Source organism: Manihot esculenta, chromosome 16 (genome assembly GCF_001659605.2).
Source record: "Manihot esculenta cultivar AM560-2 chromosome 16, M.esculenta_v8, whole genome shotgun sequence".
NCBI lineage: Eukaryota > Viridiplantae > Streptophyta > Magnoliopsida > Malpighiales > Euphorbiaceae > Manihot > Manihot esculenta.
In genome coordinates this window covers 795,795-816,990 of record NC_035176.2, presented here as the reverse complement: position 1 = coordinate 816,990, position 21,196 = coordinate 795,795, and the positions used below count along the sequence as shown (strand labels likewise).

General features: G+C 35.5%; 3 protein-coding genes across 3 annotated transcripts; 2 read left to right on the top strand and 1 right to left on the bottom strand.

Annotated features, from left to right (window-relative positions):
• Positions 1–255: 255 nt before the first annotated feature.
• LOC110603654 (UPF0051 protein ABCI8, chloroplastic) lies at positions 256–3,829 on the top strand. Its single transcript, XM_021741471.2, has 2 exons — positions 256–1,851; positions 3,318–3,829. Exons 1-2 carry the CDS (start codon positions 409–411, stop codon positions 3,534–3,536), a joined length of 1,662 nt encoding a protein of 553 aa, XP_021597163.1. The 5' UTR covers positions 256–408; the 3' UTR covers positions 3,537–3,829.
• A 1,425-nt stretch (positions 3,830–5,254) lies between these two features.
• LOC122722110 lies at positions 5,255–5,823 on the top strand. The gene has a single exon (XM_043951831.1). It carries the CDS (start codon positions 5,322–5,324, stop codon positions 5,751–5,753), a length of 432 nt encoding a protein of 143 aa, XP_043807766.1. The 5' UTR covers positions 5,255–5,321; the 3' UTR covers positions 5,754–5,823.
• Positions 5,824–6,160: 337 nt separating this feature from the next.
• LOC110603415 (protein DETOXIFICATION 40) lies at positions 6,161–8,719 on the bottom strand. Its single transcript, XM_021741140.2, has 7 exons — positions 8,340–8,719; positions 7,630–8,261; positions 7,496–7,552; positions 7,162–7,400; positions 6,915–7,033; positions 6,653–6,739; positions 6,161–6,567 (listed from the first exon to the last, which is right to left on the bottom strand). Exons 1-7 carry the CDS (start codon positions 8,652–8,654, stop codon positions 6,502–6,504), a joined length of 1,515 nt encoding a protein of 504 aa, XP_021596832.1. The 5' UTR covers positions 8,655–8,719; the 3' UTR covers positions 6,161–6,501.
• Positions 8,720–21,196: the final 12,477 nt, after the last annotated feature.

The following is a 21,196-nucleotide window of genomic DNA, read 5'->3' as shown; positions in this document are numbered from 1 at the left end:
TTTTTTTTATAAAATGTCAATTTCATTATCTTAATCTAGACACTGGCATACACATACAAGGGAAAAAGGACGGACATTAGGGTATATGTGGAAGCCTCCCATTGGTCATAGGATTTAAAAATAAAGTTAAAATTAGAAAAGAAAATATTATGTAATTATTTAAAATATATTTAAAAAAATAGAGATAGAAGAAGCGTGAGAGGAGAGAGGAGAGAGGAGAGAGGAGCGAGGAGAGAGGAGAGCCATCCACGATTCGTGGGTCATTTGCAATCTGCATCGCTGCCGTTCAAATTTGGCGGCTTATGAATAGTTTAGTGGCCAAAACCGATTTATGGCTCGTGTGGGATACACGGGACTTGACGCACTTTCACTTTTGTTCCTCTCTGTTCTTCCATCTAAACCACAACCATGGCTTCTCTGCTGGCTAATGGAATTTCTAGCTTTTCTCCCCAACCTATCTCCGATTCAGCTAAATTATCCAAACCCTTTCCCTTTCCTTTGAAATCCACCGTCCCCAGAACCCCCAGACCGGCAAATCTAGTCAAGATCCGCGCTGATGTCGGCTTTGAATCCAAGACCATCGACACGGATTCAGGTAATAGAGCTTCCACTTCAATTTCTAGTTCTGATGATAAAATTCGGGAAATTCTTCGTAATCGCGACTACGACAAGAAATTTGGGTTTAATATGGATATTGACTCCTTTTCGATCCCTAAAGGTCTTTCCAAGGAAACAGTCAGGTTAATTTCTTCGCTAAAAGAGGAACCCCATTGGATGCTTGAGTTTAGATTAAATGCTTTCGACAAATTCTTGAAAATGAAGGAGCCTAAATGGTCTGATAATATGTATCCACCAATTGATTTTCAAGATATTTGTTATTATTCAGCTCCTAAAAAGAAACCCACTTTGAATAGTCTTGATGAGGCTGATCCAGAACTTCTTATGTACTTTGATAGACTTGGTGTGCCTTTGAATGAAAGGAATAGATTGGCTAATGTTGCGGTTGATGCAGTTCTTGATAGTGTTTCAATTGCTACAACACATAGGCAGACTCTAGAAAAGGCTGGTGTGATTTTTTGTTCAATATCTGAGGCTATAAAGAAGTATCCAGATTTGGTTAGGAAGTATTTGGGGAGAGTTGTGCCTAGTGAGGATAACTACTATGCAGCTTTGAATTCTGCTGTGTTTAGTGATGGGTCATTTTGTTATATACCAAAGGATACTAAGTGCCCAATGCAGATTTCTACATATTTTAGGATTAATGCCATGGAAACGGGACAATTTGAGAGGACTTTGATTGTTGCTGAGGACAGGAGTTTTGTGGAGTACTTGGAAGGATGCACTGCACCATCTTACGACACAAACCAGCTTCATGCAGCTGTAGTTGAGCTGTATTGTGCTGAGGGTGCAGAAATTAAGTACTCCACGGTGCAGAATTGGTATGCTGGTGACGAGCAAGGAAAGGGTGGGATCTATAATTTTGTTACAAAGCGAGGACTTTGTGCAGGGGATAGGTCTAAGATATCTTGGACTCAGGTGGAGACGGGGTCTGCAATTACTTGGAAGTACCCAAGTGTTGTATTGGAGGGGGATGATACTGTGGGAGAGTTCTATTCTGTTGCTTTGACAAATAACTATCAGCAGGCAGATACAGGGACCAAAATGATACACAAGGGAAAGAATACCAGAAGTCGAATTATTTCAAAAGGTATTTCAGCTGGGAATTCCAGAAACTGTTATAGGGGACTTGTTCAAATTCAGTCAAAGGCAGACAATGCTCGAAACTCTTCACAGTGTGACTCAATGCTTATCGGTGACACTGCAGCTGCCAATACCTATCCTTATATTCAGGTAATTTTCTTTATTTTTCTTATTGTTCTTCTATTAAACTTTCTTAATGTTAGTATCTGAACCTATTAGCTCTCCAACAGCAATGAAAAGAAGGTGTTATCTCTATATGTCTTCTTTAATCTAGTTGTTTAGTCAGTAGGAGAGTAATGAGTGAACTGGCGAATATATCTTGGTAGAGAATAAGGAGATCCCATGATGGGCCTGATATATGCAACCTGTGTCATCCAAATTTTTTGGTCACAGTTCTCCTCCCAGACTCCCTCCTCTAGTGAAGTTTATGCAATTACCATTTCTCAAATCTGGTCACTTAATTACAGCATTGTCCATGTTCTAATTTTTGTAATTCAAAATAGTAGCCTAGGCTTTTACAACAATGCATATCTTCTTTTGTTTATTATTATTTTTTTCATCGTATTTCCTATTCCCATTTATTTCAATTGTCTTGGAATCCATTATGATAATACTGATGATACTCTCCCTCCCATCTGATGTGAGATTCTCTGTGGAACAATTCCTTGAAACACATGTAGGCACTAAAATTTGTATACTTTTGATGTGTGAACAAGCAATTGAATCAGTTTGTTAGGAGTCCATGATTCTGAAGAGATTAGTTTTTGGGGACATAAAGTTAAAATGATATTGAATTGCAAATGTATAAATATGGATTTCCAATCATCACCCATCATTATGGGATGTGAGTTTTTCTCTAATTAACATGATTTGAGCCTAGACTAACATTTCTCTAATTGTTTTTTCTGAATATGCATTTGTGATTGCCACTGCTTGTTTGTCTTTCATCAGTATATAGTGTCCTCTATTTAGCTTTTGTCCGATAGGGCTTCTGGCCCAATGCGCTTTATCCTGCTGGCAGGCCATTTGGGTCTTTGAGCACAGTAGGACATAAGCTGCCTAAAGTTTACCATGTGTAATGGACTATTGGGCATTTTTCCAGTTCTCTCCCCCTGGCTTCTGCTTACCTCTGCATGGTAGTTTAGCCAGGATAAGAACTTCCCTTGTTATTAAAGTAGAGGCATGCTAGGTTTTCCATTATAATTGAGTTGCTTTTCTTATGTGACAGAAGTGTCGTGAACTGATGGAGAAGCTTACTGTTATCACATTGAAACTTTACTTCATGTATTGATGTATACTTGAAAATATAATTTGCTCTTTTTAGAAGTGACATCATACAGTGATGCAGTTACTGCAGAAAATGTCTTCTAGTGTCAATTTGCCATATTTTCATTTCTTAATTACCTAGGATCACAACTCAGAATTAGTGTGTCCTGTTACTTTCTGCTCAACATTTGAGACAATTATAACCTAAATCATAGGATTGTATGTTGGTGTTCTCTGGCGGACTTTTCACGTTTTCACTTTAGTTGCTTGTCTGACTAGCTAGTCTAGAAACTCGGAAATTTGCCGCATTCTACTTTGTTGCACAATGGTCTAATCTCATTGTTCAACAGGTGAAGAACCCCACAGCTCGTGTTGAGCATGAAGCCAGCACATCTAAAATTGGTGAAGATCAGCTATTTTACTTTCAGCAGAGAGGGATCGACTATGAAAAGGCCATGGCTGCTATGATTTCTGGGTTCTGTCAGGATGTCTTCAATGAACTTCCTGATGAATTTGGTGCCGAGGTGAACCAACTGATGAGCTTGAAGCTAGAGGGATCAGTGGGTTAAAATGCTGCTGAGATCCATATCTTTCTGTTGTTACCTATTCGAGAAGGTTTGTAAGGTTCAATTTGTAAATGCACCAATAAAAGGAGTTGTATACCTTGTAGTTCCAGACTGAATCATGAATCATCTGTAACCTTTTGTTTCTGCCTCCAAATAAAATAAAATAGGAAATCATATGTAACATTTTAGTAACAGGAGCTGGAACTTGAGACATCCTAATAGTGCTGAGATGTAACATACTGGAGCCTGAAATGAAGGCTGGGTTTGATGAATAATTGCTTCCATGGTGCTCTGAACGTCTTATGTGTGTTTTGCCGTGGTTTAGCTGATCTTTGGGATCTTTGTTTTAGCTGAATTTTCTTCTTAGTGAAAAAAAAGAAGGAACAAAATTCTTATGATTCATATCTGATTCTCCCTGGTTCTTATGTTTGGTTAGTTTTTTTACCCCTTAATTTGATTTGGGTTTCATTTGAGTTTCACCATGGTTTGAATCTCAGTTTCTTTAAAAAAAAAAGGGTAATTTGTTATTGAGAGTCGAATCTAAAAGTATATATTAAAATATAAGAACAGAAAAATTATAGTGCCAACTGATTTTTGGAATAAAGTTTCAGTCTATTATTTTTAATTTATATTCATGTGCATAGAAATTTATATAAAATATGGTATCACATTGGCAAAAGATGAGCTATTGTAAGAGTAAAATTAAAGATGTGATGTTGCTAAGGATGACATATTAGTAGTATCATGAAAAAGAGATGTGGCATGCAATTTTCTTTATAATTTAACCTAATAATTATTTCAAATGGGAATGGATTTGGGCCTCATAATTAATTATAAGCTAATGCTAATCACATAACCTTTCTCTAATTAGATCAATTAATTATAATAATTGCTCTTCATGTCTTTTTAGATGGAAGGTTACGCAATTCTACCTTAATTCCTCTATAGTTTACTAAATTTATTATTTAGCCGACGAAATTAGAGATTGATGATGTCAAAACACATGCTTTACAATTTATATAAATAATCTGGCTTTATTTCAAGAGATACTTTATTACAGCATACAATTTCAAGAAAGGAAGCTTTCCATCTTTATTTTATTTATCTTTTTAATTTTTAAATTATTGAATAAAATATAAAAGGGTAAAAAGGGTCTGTAGGAACTACCATCCTCCTCAAATTTTAATTTTAAATGAGTGTATTTTTAATATATTCGTTTGATTACAGATAAAATTGAATTATTTTTCTTTAAATATTAGAAAAAAAATATTAAACTTTAACTAGATCAAACCCAACTGCATCAAATGAATTAATACTAAAACTAAAGCCGGAACTGAAAAAACCTGCAATTCAATCTTAATTTTTCTAAATTTAAATCAAAATCATCTGGGACAGAACCGGTGGCAACACCTACCAATAGGCAAGAAATCAAGCCAGCCAATAATAGAGGGTCCGGCTTTGTCTCCTTACTGCTCATCGGTTTGACTCTAAATTTGTTTATAGTTTTAATTTGTGTCAAATTATTATTATTATTTTTTGGACGATGCTTCACGTCAGTCGATAATTTTGTCTATTTTATACAAGGCATGCCTCTCCATTTCATTTGACTTTAGATCTCACAAATAAATAAATCACATGTTGTCTTGGTTTCAATAGTCTACGATTCATACTCAAGGAAGCTTGCTTGTACACCAAACTTAGGTGGCTTGATGGAAGGCCAACTCAGACTTGATTTTTCCATTATTTTTCTCACCAAACATTAGTGCACATGCACTGCTACATCACCCTATGCCTTCTCTTTCTTATAAATACTGTGTAGTCTTCATTATCACTTCCACCTTTTACATCTTTTCTAGCTCTCTTCTCTTCCTCACACCAGCAGAGAAAATGAGCCTATTGATGAGGAGACCATCATCATCAACCTATAGTTACTCAAAGCTGGATAAAGAAGACCCAGAAGATGTAATTCATCGACGAGCTCAGTTCTTGATCTACAAAACTCTGCAACAAGCTGATTCCAGAGGAAAGCCATCGTTTCTGAGGATCAGATTGTGTAGATTAAAGGTGAAGATTGGGAAGAAATTGAAGAAGTTAAGGAAAAGCATGATTTTAAGCGTTTCTGCTGCTAGAGTTAGGATGTATAAGCAAGTTGCCAATCAATGGAAACGTTTGTTTTGCCATGGAGAGGCCATTGCTAGTCTTCCCTCTGTCTTGGCTTGAAGGCCTGACCCTGCAACTGCAAGTTTTCATTTCTTAATTTTGCAATGTGATGTTTGTTTTGAATTTAAAATATATATATATATATATATATATATTTGGAAATTTCTTTTGTGCATAGCTAAGCTATATAGTTGCTTAAAGAAATGGAATATTGAAGTTTACTCCTTAGATTAAGTTGAATTTAGATTTCATTTTTGCCAGTAGGTAAGAGCAGTTGTACTTAGTTTCCTTCCTTGCTGCACTAATCTAACAGTGTTCATTCCTGGACTAATTTTTAGGGTAAATATCTGTGGGTAAGTGACTGTGATGAATCTCAGATCTTATCTGGCAGTGGTCATGGTGATTGGCTGGGGTGCTAGTGGGTAGCCAACCCATGGAATCCAGCTGGCATTAGTCAACAATACTTATTGGTTTAAAATCCCAGATATTATTTTATTATAAATAAGTGAAAGAGCTACAAGATGCAATACATGTAAGCCACACCACCACTCCAACTCCTCTGTCATGGGTAGCACTTCTATTAACAGGGTGGTTCACGTTAGGCCCTCAGCTCATATCCACCGGCAGCTCAAAGTCAAATCCACATATCTAACACACGTGTTGAATCTCACATGTTTATAAATTATTTTCATAGAAAATTTAATAATAACGTAGACATATTAAAATTTTAATTTTTCTTTATTCGATTCGGTTTGATTTTAAATCGAATCGATCAAATCTTTCGGGTCATTGATCTTTTTGATAATTTTCAGATCTTTGCTTCTTGTGGTTCATTGTTCTCCCAACAATTCAAACGCATCCTTGCCTTTTCTACCTGAAATATCAAAGTATTGTTTGTTCATAGCTTCTTCTTTGTGAACATAAAACATCAAAGTTCTTTGCATATTTATGGTAATTACCTCTTCATTCCAATTAGTGCGAATTGTCACCCATAACAAAATCATTGTTTGCATCAAGGTCCCTCCTATCATTCCACACCATATTCCCTATGCTCATAATATATTTAATTAGAAAACTCCAAGAATTAGCCATTTGTTAAAGAAAATTTTTAATTAGACTAGGTTTCACATGTATGCAAGACAAAAATGCATGATGAAAAGGTAAGAACTTTTGTGTCTTTGAGTCAACAAGGAATCAAGTAGATAATAGAAAAATCCACACCTTAGCTCCAAGATCAAATTTAAATCCAAGAAGAAATCCCAATGGAATTCCAACCACATAATAGCATCCCACGTTCACATACGCTACAAAGGCTTGCCATCCACACCCAACAGCAACTCCTTCATAATTACACAAAGATTAGCTAATTCTTAAAGCTAACACACTTTAAATCATGACGATTTTGATTTTGATAAGATTAACTTGAAAAAAATCATGATAAATTAAGTAAGGAGGAGTAATCAATTACCAGATAAGACAGGTTGAATTCCATTAAGTATGAGGGTGATACCCAAAAATGGAGAGAGTTCTGCAACAGCATCAGCCACAGTTTCACCACTGGTGAAGGCATAGCTGATTAGATGGCGTAAAGCAAGCACAACAGCTGCTTCTATCACTGCAATTATGAAGGAAACTAAATTCACTATAAAAACTGAGAATTCTGCTGACTTTGGATTCCCAGCTCCTAATTCATTGCTAACTCTGACACTGTTCAATTAGGACATCAAAAAACAAATTATAATTAATTTAATTAATTGGAAAACAGTTATATATCCTTGTAATTAATATACCAAGATGCTAACCTTGCAGCTGCATTGAAACCGACAGAGACCATGAACATCAGCCCATTTATAGACAAACTGCAATAAGGATACGAGACCATGTCATTAGTCCTCCAGATTTGGCAGCCATTAATACAAAGCCACAGTTCTCTTACCATACAGCAAGTGAGTCCAAGGCAATCTCAGGGTTATCGAGCAGCCCAGCAATCAAAATTAATATCTGAGAGTACCAGGTCTCCAAGCACAGCATCACTGCTGATCCTGCAGATAATTTAACAAATGGCCAAAGCCCAGAGAATGCTTGTAAAGAAAATCCAGTCCATGTCTCCTTACACCGATCACTCTTCACTATATAAACAAACTGAGCAACTACTATGATCCACCATGACAAGCTCAAAGCCAGTGATGCACCAACCAATCCCATTCCCGGCTTAAACAATGCCACCCAAGTTACTAATAAGTGAACCCCAAGTGTAGCTGCTGATATAATGGCACTTGGGTACACTATGCTTTGTGCTTGCAGGAATTTTTGTATCGGAAAATTCACAGCATAAGCGAAAATTTGAGGTATTAAACCGTAGACAAACACTGCAGCTGCTGATGCCACCTTTTTTGGTTCTCCCAGCAAGAGCAACGCTGGCTTCGATAATAGATAGATCACAGTCATCGGTATAGCAGTGAGAGTTAGCACAACTATTGCTCTTTGAAGATATATGCCTAGCATTTCATTTCTGTGGGCACCATAAGCTTGGCCACACAGAGTTTCTACTGCACTTCCCATTCCTAACTACAATAAGAAACAAACCAAAATAAGGAAAAAAATGAACCTTTTTTGACAGAAAATGTCTAAATGTAGAGTCTTTACCATGAGGCCATACGCAAAGAGTTGGATGCCTCCATTGCCAAGAGATGCAGCAGCAAGTTCAAGATTGCCGAGGTGGCCGGCGAATACTCTGGTGGACTGAGACATGAAGTTGTTGATCATGTAGACAAACACTGCGGGTCCAGCTAGGGGGAAGAGAAGCTTCAACTCGATCCATGACGCTATGCGGAGTCGCTTGAAGTAGGGCAACTGAGTGTCGGTTAGAACCTTTTCGAGCTCGGATTTCACTTCATAATGTTCAGTAGATTCATGCAAGGAGCCTAAAATGGGTTCATGGAGTTCACTTCGAGTCTCCATGTCTTTTTCTTAATTACTTTGTGATGGTGAGAGAGTTAATGAAAGTGTTGAGGTAGCCTCCATATTAATCCATCAAGAGTTCTGATTTATTATTATTATTATTATTATTATTATTTTCTTGCCATGTTTTTCCAGTAATTTATATTAATATAATTCGCTCATATTTTAAAAAAATTCTGTTTGTTCTTTTCTTGATCAGCCAGATTCTGTATTGACCTCGGGACAAAGCATATACATCTCAGTTATTATATATATATATATATAATTCTCTTTTTTTTTATAATGATATATATAGATAGATTTAAGAAAAAAAATTTAAAAAAAAATTAAAATTGAAATATATCACTCATATGAGTGATAAGCGTAATTCCATAAAAATTGTATCCTTATAAAAAAAATATGACTTTATGAAGGAACATATTTTTATTAAGAGATATATTTTATGTGACACTTAAATTTTATATAAATGTTCTAAAATTTAAGACTCATTAATGTTAAAAATATTTCAAATAGTATATAAATAAAGTGAAAAAAGGATTTTAGTATTTAAAATATAAAAATTATTATTAAACAAAAGTAAGGGTATGGAGTATTTTGATTCTGTAAAGTTACACATTTTGATTATAAAATTTTTAATATAGTTTATATTAAATGCTATCATTATATTAAATATTAGTTATGAATTATATTTTCCTTAAAAACAAATTTTACTTGAATCAATTTGAGCAAATTAGGATGCTGATCCACACTAAACTAAATCAATCGAACAAGAAAATCATATTAGGTTTATGAGTTCTGGGAAGTTGTGGATCTCTAATCATTGCTGTAAGATTATTTACGTAACTAATTACTTTTGTTATTGTTCCGATACTACTTGTAGGTACTTAAAGTTTAAATTTTGATTTTGGGTAAGAGATATAATAAAAATAAAATTAAATTAAAAACATCAAAAGAAAATATGGAGAAAAAGTAGACTGATCAAACATAATTTAACCACATTTTTATTATATTTATCATTTCTTATTTATACATTTTTTAGCTTAATTCATGGCTTTTACCTTGTTTTTACAGAAAAAGAAGAAATTGGAACAATGGAGAAAAAGTGCAGAAAATGACAGAAAAGTGATTGGGTCAGTGATTTGTCCAAATCACTACCCAAATCAAACTGGAGCAGAAAACTGTGATTAACTCACAGACAGTGATTGGAGCAACGATCTGAGCAAATCACTGCCCAGATCAAACTGAAGTAGAAACCTGGGGGCAACAGGCAGAAGTGATATGAGTTAGTGATTTGCCCAAATCACTCGCAGAAACTGCTCAAATCACCTGAACAGCAGAAATAGACAGCAGAGACGGGAAAACAACAGGAAATTGAATTCCGAATTTTCAGAAGCTCAAATCCAACTCAATCACTACCAACATAATTCCAAGAGCCACGAAAGAGTTTCTCACCTAAGGAATTCCAGTTGCAATCAAATTCAACATCAAAAGAGGAATCACAAGCCAAATTAAAAAGGAATTTCAAAACCCTAGAAGGATGGAATTCTTTAGCTATAAAAGGGCAGTCTCCAAAACCAGCAGGGCATCTTCTGATCAGCTACTCAGCATCTTCTCCCCTCGCCAGAAACTCTGCAGCTTCTTTCTTTCTCCTTTCTTTCCATCTTTTGTGTATTTTAGTCACCATGAGTGGCTAAATTCATTCTTTTCTAGTTGAAGTTGAGAATATTTAGATTTGTGATGAATTGGGAGGTTTAAAACTCCATTGTTAAACTCCTATTTACTTTCAATATTTATGCAATTTGAGCTTTCCATAATTATTACTTTGCTTTTAGAATCAATAAGGGCCCATTGCTTTTAAAATTGCTTAAGTAATATTGTTTGAATGATTTAGGTCCGTAATTGCTTAGGTTGTTCAAATACACATTTAATCAAATTGCATAATCTAAACTTGACCACGCGGTTGGTAAGGGTAGAATTGGGTTTCTCTAAGTCTTAATGCAGTCAGCAGTTGTTCGATGCTACTGGACGTTCCTTGGCAACTTGTTGATTAGTGTTTGATTAGCGAACGTTTCCTAATCAAACTAGAACTAAGGAGGAATTTGGATTGTGAGAAGCGTCTTCCACAACCAAAACTGATTTATTGAAATCAAATAGGAGTATTTAAATAATCAATGATCAATTCTGAACAAACTAAATTAGACTCACACTTCAGCTAGAATCTCTTTCTCATTGAAATTCCTTTTCAGTTAAATTATTGTTCTCTTTTGCTTTTAGATTTTAACTCATCAAAACAAACCCCCCTCTTTTACTTATTTGTTATTACTTGCCTTAGTCATTATTAGGAAGATACTTGGTGTCAATTCCCTGTGATTCGACCCTATTGCCACTATCTACAAATTTATTTGTTGATTGATAATAGTTTTATTTTTTACGGTATCGACAACCGCTTATCATAGACACAGAAAAATTTATGAGTTTGAATTGATTTTTGAGAATTGTCTTATGTCTTGAAAAAATAAATTTTTTATTTACGATGAGTTATAGAAAAAAACAAGTATACGAATATAAACTCGATTACATATCAACAAATAGCAGAAAAATAATCCTTGCACTTCTTTTCTTTGAGGTTATTTTTTCATACTCAAAACAGAGAAATGTCTATTTCTTAAATAACAGACTTTTACTTTGAGATTACTTTTTCATATCCAAAATAGAGGAATGTCCATTTCTTAGATAACAGACTTGACGACCTTATCCCATAGAAAAGACTGAAAATCTCCTTAGTTCTTTTAACGAGACTCCAATAAAAAAAATATTATCGTTCATTTTCTCTTAATTCTCTCAGACGTTTCGATTCATGGATTCTGAACTTTTAGGCACTCCAGTCCTTCTTTTATCAGGTCTACCTTACTCAATCCTGCTTCCATCAGGCAGATCGGTCCTTTCTTCAAACAGGTCGACCCTTCAACAAATCATCCCATCAACTGGTCAGCCACCATATTATCTAAACTAGTTGTTTGATCTCTCTTTTATTCAAAAGTTTCGAATACTTTTAAAGAATTCAAGCACCATTACTAAAAACTCCCCCATGCATATAACTACATACATGGAGTTAATAAGCAAGTAATATCCAAGGGAAAATCATGATAAATGTTATATTAAACATGAATGCGTTAGCTTGACGGATTAACAAAAAAATTGAATAGAGACATAAGTGAACTGAACGACATGATGAGTTCACGATGCTGGTATATATAGAGATGGGAGCAAGTGTAGTATTCGTCAAGAAAGTAAAGTTGGCAGAAATATCATGTGACGTTATTAATAAAAAAAAAAAAACTTGATTATTATATTTCTCTTTTTATCTAATTATCTTGCTTTTTGAATGGTAAATTAATAAGAAAGAAATATTAAAATTAAGTAATATAAAGAATAATTTAATTTCAAATAAGAAATATTTGTTATAATTTACAATATTTAATTATTTTAATTACTGTATAAAAACTGTAAACGACAAGAAAATGAGAGAAGGGAATAATTAATGTAGGTAAATAGCGAGCTAATATACTGAATTATTTTTAGGTCATGTAATTAATAATTAAGTTTTATAAGAAAAATATTTAATTCGTCTACTCTGAGTTGGATTACATTTACTGGGAAAATATTAGTGAAAATTTTCTCTAGACCTAGTTTATGTGATTTAACGATTTCATATAAAAATTAAATCAAATTTTTTTATTTATTTATATTTTAAGTTCGATTTAGTCCAAAATATTGTATTAATATGCATTTTTAAAGGATTTGTGACGTTAATGCTTATGGGCTCTCCTTGTCTCATTGTTTAGAGGCTTGCGGTACATTTTTTTTATTCATTTATTAATTATGAGTTGTCCATCAAATATTTTAATAACAAATACACATGTAAAATAATTTAATTATTATTAAAATTATATCAAAATTAAATTTTTTGCATGTCGACTCACAGTAACAATCAGAGTTATATTTAAAAGAGTGTGGTTGACGATAAAGAGTTATTATTGAGTGATTGTATTAAAAGAATAAAAAATAGTAGAGCACTAATATTTTTTTTTATAGATGACTACTTGATTTAAGCTTGCCAATTGTGGAATCGGTAAGCATATAAGTGTCGAAAAAGTCCGGATAGCTGATCTGTTTTTGCTAGATTCTAGACAATGGGATGATAAAGTTTTGCAAGTTATGTTTTTCCAACATGAGATTGAGTTAATAAAGAGGATATATCTGGAGAGTGCTTATGGAGATGATTGTTGGCAATAGTTGTAGGAGAGTAGAGGAATATACACCATTCGTAGTGGATATAATATTTTAATTCCATAAAGGTAACAGCAGCAGTAGCAATTTGTAATTGATTGGGGCTAGATTTGGAAGGTAGAGGTGCCGCTGAAAATTGCAAGTTTTATATGGAGATTGGCGTCCAATATTTATCGGTTTTTCAAAATCTAATAATGAAGAGAGTTGATTGCTCGATCTGTAGTGCAGCAACAGAACCAGTGACCCATATTGTTTCTCAATGTTCATTGGCGAGTTCGGTTTGGCTTATATTAAATGGTTTTACTTGGCCACAAGTTCAAACAGCGGTTGAATTGCTTGAAGTTATGCAGCAGCATGTGTCTAAACAGCAGCTGGCTGAATTCTTTTGTGTAATGTGGTGTATTTTGATTGGCCAGAATCAAGTGGTTTGAGAGAATAAATGGCCAACAGTGAAATCTATTGTTTTTCGGATTAGACAGATGTGCATTGATTGGCAGGTTACTCTTGCAACAAGAAGGTTTGATCGTTCATTAATTATCCATCTTTATGGAGACACCAGAAGCAGGTGCTGAAATTTAATATAAATAGTGCATATGATGAGATTGCGCAAAAAAAGGTATTGCATGAATAATTCATGATAGTTATGGAGATTATGTGGGTGGTAAATTGATTATAGTTCCTATGACAATGAACTCTTTAATGGCGGAAGCTTTGTGTATGAAAGAGATGTTAAGTTGATTGAAAGCCAAACAGTGAAGATATAAAATGATTATGGAGTCAGATGCAATGACCACCGTACAAGTTATGAAGAGTTTCAAACAGAATAATTCTTATTTTAGTGTTATTATTTTTTAATGTAAAACTATAGATTTAACATTTTTTAAACTATTATCAATAATATAATTGAAATTTTTAAACCGTTATCTTTAATTCATTATATAAAAGTAAATTATTTTAGTGATTACGTGGTTTCACTTGTGTCTCGGCCAAGAACGTTATCCCACCCATCTGTTCCTCGTGTGCTCCTATTGATTGAGGCTACCACTCTTGAAATTGATTAGATTGTATTTATTGATTGTGCAGTCTTTGCTAGTGCTCATATATTCGGTTTTGCAGCAGTATTTGAGGACTTGAAAAACTTCTTTTCCATTGCAATTTCGAGTTTTTATGAAGGAATGGGCAACCTGTTATTACTGAAGTTCAGTTTTGACCTTGCGTCAATATTTATCTTATACTAGAGATTGTTTTCTTCAGACTAGTTGTATTTTTACGGATAATCAATCCTTAATCTTTGTTATTCACTTTCCTCTGGATGACTTTTCGTAATTTGGATTAGTTATTTCTGATTGTAAGGATACTATACGGTTTCATAATAACATTCATATTCGTTGGATATAGCGTTCAGAAAATAGAACCGCCCATTTATTAGCTAGAGAGTCTATTCATTATAATATATTCAAAATTTGAATTGACATTTTTAATTGTCTTTTGAATTATTATTCCTCAACGTAAATGAAGTCTTCCGTGATTACAAAAAAAATAAATTATTTAATAATTTTAGAATAATTATAATTTAAAGTAACGTAAGATTAATTTTTAACTTGAAGGTTAATAATTAATTTTGAGACATGTGCAGAAAGAATCTTGGTGCTTCTGAAAAAATCGATTTTTGCAGATCGCTTCTTTATCTTTTGCACGTGACCCAATGGTACACTCCGTAGGAAACGACAGAATCGGAAACGCCATTATATATTCGTCAACTTCATCAGAATGAGGAGAATATTTAATGGTGGATGTTAATTAAAATTAATTAATTGGAATTCATCTATTTTACTATTTAACTCAAAAATTAAAATTTAAAAATTATTAATTAATTTTTTTATTAATTTTAGTTATTAATTACTCAAGTAATTGCGATATAAAACCACAAGAATGGCAATGATCAAATCACTGAACAGCTTAAAGTTACTGTCACAACAGCAAATGATGCTGATTTCTGATGTCCAGCTCCTAGCTCATTGCTTACCCTCTCACTGTTTTCACAATTTTCAAATACTTTTCATATGAAAAATTAAAAGAAATTTGAATTTATGGAAGAAGAAAATAAACAAGCAGACCTTGCAGCTGCATTGAAACCTACTGAAATCATGTAACCCCACCCAGATATACTCGTGCTGCATTCAAATGCTTAGGGGACAGAATAATATATTACTACAAGAATGAGTTTAGAGTTAGAAATTGTTGTACAAACTCTAAAATGTAGCCGTGATAACGTGATTAAATTCTTATGCTTTTTACAGAAACTCAATCTACCAAAGCAAAGCTTTGGTTACGAGATGGAGAGGGAATCCAAGGCAACTTCAGCATTTTTGAGTTGTCCAGCAACCAAAACAATTATTTGATAGTACCGAGTCTCAAGGCACAACATCACAGCTGATGCATCTGACAACTTGATGAAATCCCACAGGCCAGAGAAGGCTTGCCAAGTGAATCCAGTCCATGTTCGTTTGGGCTAGCCATAATGTAAACAAACTGTGCAATCCACCAAGACAAAGTCAAAACCAGAGAAGCACCTAATAATACCCAGCCCAATTGTAAATAGCCAGCCAACTGCACCGCCAGAGTTCCTGTTGCTATATGCGGTAGGGAAGACAATGCTCTGAGCCAGTAAGAACTTTTGGATTGTAAACCACAAGAAAATAAGACAAGTGAATTTGAACTGAATATATTTAGGGAAAAGCTAGTGCTTTCGGGTATCCTAAATAAATAACAAGCAATTGTTGATGTGGACATTATGAATATAATATTCAATAATTAAGATAATTACATGCATACGTGGATTTCTTATATGCATAAACTTGCATATTTATTACATAATGTTATTGTGTATATCACTATCTTGTCTCTTTTGTTAATCCAACAACAAAATTTAACTTAGAATATTTTTCCATATTCACTTTCTGTCCCTTTCCAGTTGACGTGGAGAGAATATCTTAATTACATCCAGTTGCATTTATGTAATCTTGATCTGTCCAAATACACCACGTAGCTATTCTGTTGATTTCTTTTGTGTTTTGTTATAAAAAAAATATTTTTGTTTCATAGTTTTTATTTTTTTAATTAAAATAATATATAAATGGACTATTATAATTTTATTTTATTTTTAAAAAATTATTTTTTTTAATACATGTGAAAAAAATAAATAAATATGATGGTATGTGTCCATAGTCATAGCCATTAGGTTGCATGTCAAAAATTGAAAATTTTCCATTTAAAGTGACAGAAAGGGCAATGAAAGGAGAGAACTCTGCAACGTGCAATAGTATCACTGGTGAAGCAGGCTAAGTGTCACGGTTTCAGATTTTTAGCAATCGCCTGGAACCGTGCGGCACTTGACTTGAACACCTTCAAGCCAAGTCAGCCTTAAGAATCACCCAATTATCCTGTGAACACAAATACCCTGATTAGTCAAGGTTATATAAGCGAACTATGAAGCCAACAGGCAGCATTCCATTAGAAGCCTCACAGTAGGCCCAAAAGATAAGAACTGAACATGAGAATTCATGAACAGGCTACTTATTTTATTATAAGGGCAAAATAGTAATTACACATTATTATCGATGCAATCGTTACAATAATTCTCACCTCCCTTGTAGACAGGGGGACGGTCTACAAGGAGTGAAGGCGCAACTTGGATCTCCGTAGGCCTACGGTAGCCAACTGGGCCCAGGCCCAGCTGGTGGCCAACTAGTCACTCCCCCCTAAAGAGCCTTAAGAACAAGTAGAACTATGGTGGGAGGAGACATCGATATGTCTGAGGTGACACCCCCCCTTAATAAATGAATAAAAAGGAATTACAAGAAACTGACACGACTCTTTTCTTACTACTAATTTCTACTACTTTATCCCAATATTGTTTTCTAAGAATTCCAATATTGGAAAATTACAGTTTTGGTCCCTGAAACTCTATGACCCTGACATTCTCCCCCACTTAAACGGTCGACGTCCTCGTCGACTGATCGTGGATGAAGTCCACTATCTTGTGCGCATAAGCTTGTAGACTAGACTCCTTCTCCCAACTGGTTTCTTCAACACCAAGGCCATTCCACTTGACAAAGTACTCTTTGTGTGGTGGACACTTGGTGGCCTTGACGATTCATTCCACTACGATTTCTTCAACTCCTGGATTGACAGGTGGTGCGCGGGTGACTGCTGGTAAAGATGTTGTGTTACGGCTTGCATTTGACTCATCGACATAATATGGCTTCAATTTGATGACGTGAAATACAGGGTGGACTGTCATCCACTGCGAAGGTTCGCTCCTGTTAGCAACTAGTCCAATCTTGGCGACTACTGGTACGGGTCCTTCATACTTCCAGACTAATCTTCTGTCACGATTGCGGAGGAATCGCAGCTGCTCTGGCAATAGCTTCACCATCACTAAGTCACCGACTGTGAACACCTGTGGCGCCAGTTCTCATCTGCCCATTTCTTCATATGACTCTTAGCTTTCTCCAACTGAGCGCGTGCACACTCCACATTTTGTCTCCACTCTTCGCCGCAAAAACTCGACCCCATCGTGCAACAAATCTATCCACCTGCACACCCTTATCCCACACAACATCGTGATTAACCTGTAATAGTCTCATAAGAAAGATTAGTACTAACCATGTCAATTTCCAATATGAATTAGTATAGTAAGTCATCTAGAATACAACCCATTACAAATCAGCAGGTGTGCCAATAGCACTTGCCCACTAAGATTTGAACTGCCTTTACCCATCTCCTTGACATAACACCACGTTATTCCACTTGTAGCGAAGCTTGGCGAATACTTCTAAGAAATCAGTGTCCCCATTGTCAAAAGAGTTTGCTCCATACTCTCTTTCACTTTTGTACGTCTTACAGTCCTCCCCTTCATAGGCTCTGGTATTATGCTCACTTTATCTCCTTGTTCTCTCCCTAAGAATTTAGTTTATGCAAATGCCTACAAAATGATACACATTACACACAAAATAACCACGACCACGGAACCCTGTGAGCCGCAGAAATTTACTCAAAACAGCTATTAAGAATGACTATACATAAAGCAATTAATATCATCATTATGATTCGACAATAAGAAATTACTAGAAGATACTCCCTTTACTATACCGCTTTCATCATCGCTCCCAACATCGACTTGCCTCACCTACTCGCCTTAAGCAACCTGTGCTTCTCGACCTTTCTCGGTCCTCCTCCACGTTGATCCACTTGTGAGAACTTTTGTTTGGCCATGAGGTCTCTTTCCTGCTCAGCAACAAGAGTAGGACTAAATTTATCCTTTCAATTACGCATTATTTTCCCATCCCTTTCAAGGAAGCTATATCCTGTATGTTTATAATATCTTGTTAGCCAACTTGTCAGGTCCCACATCACAAGGAACCTGACTCAATCATACACAAAATGTCTCAGAATAAACGAATAGCTAAAATGAAGTAAGACAATATCTCATAATAAACGAATAGCTAAAAATGAAGTAAGACAAAGAATGATATAAAGAATACAAAAGCATTATACTCATCTGATGTGAGAGGGTTCCCTCTCGTTAAATTCCCTTCTCTCGTACTGAATTATCATCAAGGATCTCAATCTCTCCTCATTCCCTTGAGCCCCACACTCGTTTGACTAGATCAACGGTCTTCACTTTTGCCAGTTCTTCACTTATCCTCCTACTTTTGTCGTAGGACAAGTGAAATATTTGCTTTCACAACACTGTTGCTCCCAACGGAATTTGATACAACTCTCGCCCAACGTTACCCTACATTCCTCTTGGTTGTCCTAACAAGATGTTCACTTACCTTAAAGAGAATGAACATGTGCTCGACAATCATGATTGGTTGGCACCTATCATACATTATTTTATACCCCTGTAATTGTTATTTTCCTTTTTAGGATAAGTCCTTCCTATTTTTGATGCTCGTTTTCTATATCTTTGTAAAGGATATGTTTTGAGATATGATGCCACTACCACCTTTGATCTATATCACCATCTCATCCATACCCGAGTTTCACATAGATCCCTCAAGACTTTTCCTTTTGCACTTAACAACGTTGCACAACATAGCAAGGGTTATAGGAGCAATAGCTGGCTCACTAGTTACGCACCAAGCTCAAGTAATTTATAAAAGAATATCATAACAGTTGATAACCATTGTACTCATTTCTCATAATCACCACATTTGTTTATTTTATTCCACTTACTCACAAAATAGACAATCCTTCATTAAATGCTACTTTTTGTCGAGTTTATTCTTGCACCCCCTCGTGCTGGATAGCCACTAGTTTCTTCTTTACTACTCTCTATTACCTCTCCTTTATCAAGGAACAATTATTGATCAAAACCAGAGATAACTTGCGTCATTCCGGGAGACGCCACACCTATCAACGTCTCGGGTTCACTACAAGGAGGATATGTGAAGTCCATCTTGCTTTTTGATGTCCTTGATTAAGCGAGTTTGTCAAAGGACATGCTCACATTAATTCCTACACTCAAGTTGTTTGCTTTATCTCTTTCCCCATATTATCCCCTTCAGTTTTAGTCTTGATTCTAGAAATTGTGTAAACAGTCCACGAATCCTGTATCTGTGCCCGTTTTGGAGCATCAACTCCAACATACCTGACATCGGGCAACGATATATATTTTTTTTTATACTAGCCCCGATTCTCATTTCTTCTCTTGAAGTCCCCAAGGAAACTTAAAAGATCTCCTGCTCCCTCCCATGTCCCTTCTTTGACACAACACTCGTAGAATATCTCCACCATACTTGATCCTTTCACGCGAATAATACTACTTTAGGCGGGAAGGAATAAGAAAGTACAAATAACCTGGAGTTGACAACTCTCTGATTTATATCTTATATTCTCTCATCCCTTACTCACCAAGTCCTTCAAGAACTTCGAAGCATCCCTGCACAAGCAATTTGTAGGATAATATGGCTTTCTTCATAGAGAACATTTCATACTGCTTAGTTATGCCACTTCTATGTCATCTTATTAATCACATTTCAGATCACTCCCCCACTTACTACTTTAGCCCATCTTCTTAGGCGGCTAACAATCAGATACCAGAATTGAACATCTCTTTAACTCCTTGGTAACAGAATCAACTCAATCTTGATCACCCTTTGCTCTACACCATATTCCTCCAAGTTTTGACCTTATTAAGGAAGGTTTTGAGCTTAGTCATATCTCTTGAATTTGTTGTCACAATCCGCTCACTCTATTAGAATCAAGTGCCACATTCTTTGTGTCGGCCATAGATGCTGAACAGTTCCTTTATGTACTTTTCTTATGAACACCTTGTCGGAGTTTACCAACTCTCTTGAATAACACATGTTAGATTCTTGTAGAAAATTGAAGCTTACCACTTCATATCCCTTTTCTTATGTATAGTGTGAATGCTCTCTATCCACAGAACTATACACTTTCATCCTTCGAATAAATTTAGCTTTATAGTTCGATCATATAAATGTTCATTTATATATCTGCACATTCACAATTCCCAATAATATTAATAAATAAGTTCATCTTGAAGAGGAAAATTATTTACCTCCATCCCACGACAAGGATTGAGGTTCTGGGGTTCCACCCTCGCCTTTTCCATAGGCATTAGTTCATAACTCACACCATTGATAAGCGTTCATCTGGTCCACTTCTAAAATATTGCTCATAGTCTCTCCTATGTTATATTTAATATTCTTGCACCATTCCTGCAAGAAAAAAAAACAAATACATGAGAGGCTCTTGCCTCAATTTTGTCTCGGAGGCCTCTTGCCTCAATTTTGTCTCGGAGGCCTCTTGCCTCAATTCTATCTCAGGAGGCCTCTTGCCTCAATTATGTCTCAGGAGGCCTCTTGCCTCAATTTTGAGTGGAAAGGTCTTGGGATTCTCGGATGGCCTCAAGCTCTATTGGCTCATCCTCCCCCTTATCGCTATACCTTGAGGTCATTACTCTCTCTCCAAGGGCCACTAAAAGGAAGTATGTAGCACCTAGTCATTACCCTCTCTCCAGAAGACATTTCCAGTGGAGTGTGCAGTACTAGGTCATTACCTCTTTCCTAATAGTGTCCCTAGTGGAGCGTGCAACACCTCTAGTTAATATAGTCGACCTAGCCCGAGGGCTCAAGCTTTTGTCTTCCTTGCCTCACAACATGCTACTACTCCTCGTAGCTCCATAATTGGGAGGTCATTGCTTCCCCCTTTTATCACTT

What these genes read in the sequence shown, in the direction of transcription:
- LOC122722110 (XM_043951831.1), top strand. Translation starts at nt 5,322, where the DNA reads ATGCCTTCTCTTTCTTATAAATACTGTGTAGTCTTCATTATCACTTCC.
- LOC110603654 (XM_021741471.2), top strand. Translation starts at nt 409, where the DNA reads ATGGCTTCTCTGCTGGCTAATGGAATTTCTAGCTTTTCTCCCCAACCT. An exon ending in ATACCTATCCTTATATTCAG is followed by an intron (nt 1,852 to 3,317) that starts GTAATTTTCTTT and finishes ATTGTTCAACAG; the next exon opens with GTGAAGAACCCCACAGCTCG.
- LOC110603415 (XM_021741140.2), bottom strand. Translation starts at nt 8,654, where the DNA reads ATGGAGACTCGAAGTGAACTCCATGAACCCATTTTAGGCTCCTTGCAT. An exon ending in GGTTTCAATGCAGCTGCAAG is followed by an intron (nt 7,401 to 7,495) that starts GTTAGCATCTTG and finishes CTAATTGAACAG; the next exon opens with TGTCAGAGTTAGCAATGAAT. An exon ending in GCACTAATTGGAATGAAGAG is followed by an intron (nt 6,568 to 6,652) that starts GTAATTACCATA and finishes TTGATATTTCAG; the next exon opens with GTAGAAAAGGCAAGGATGCG.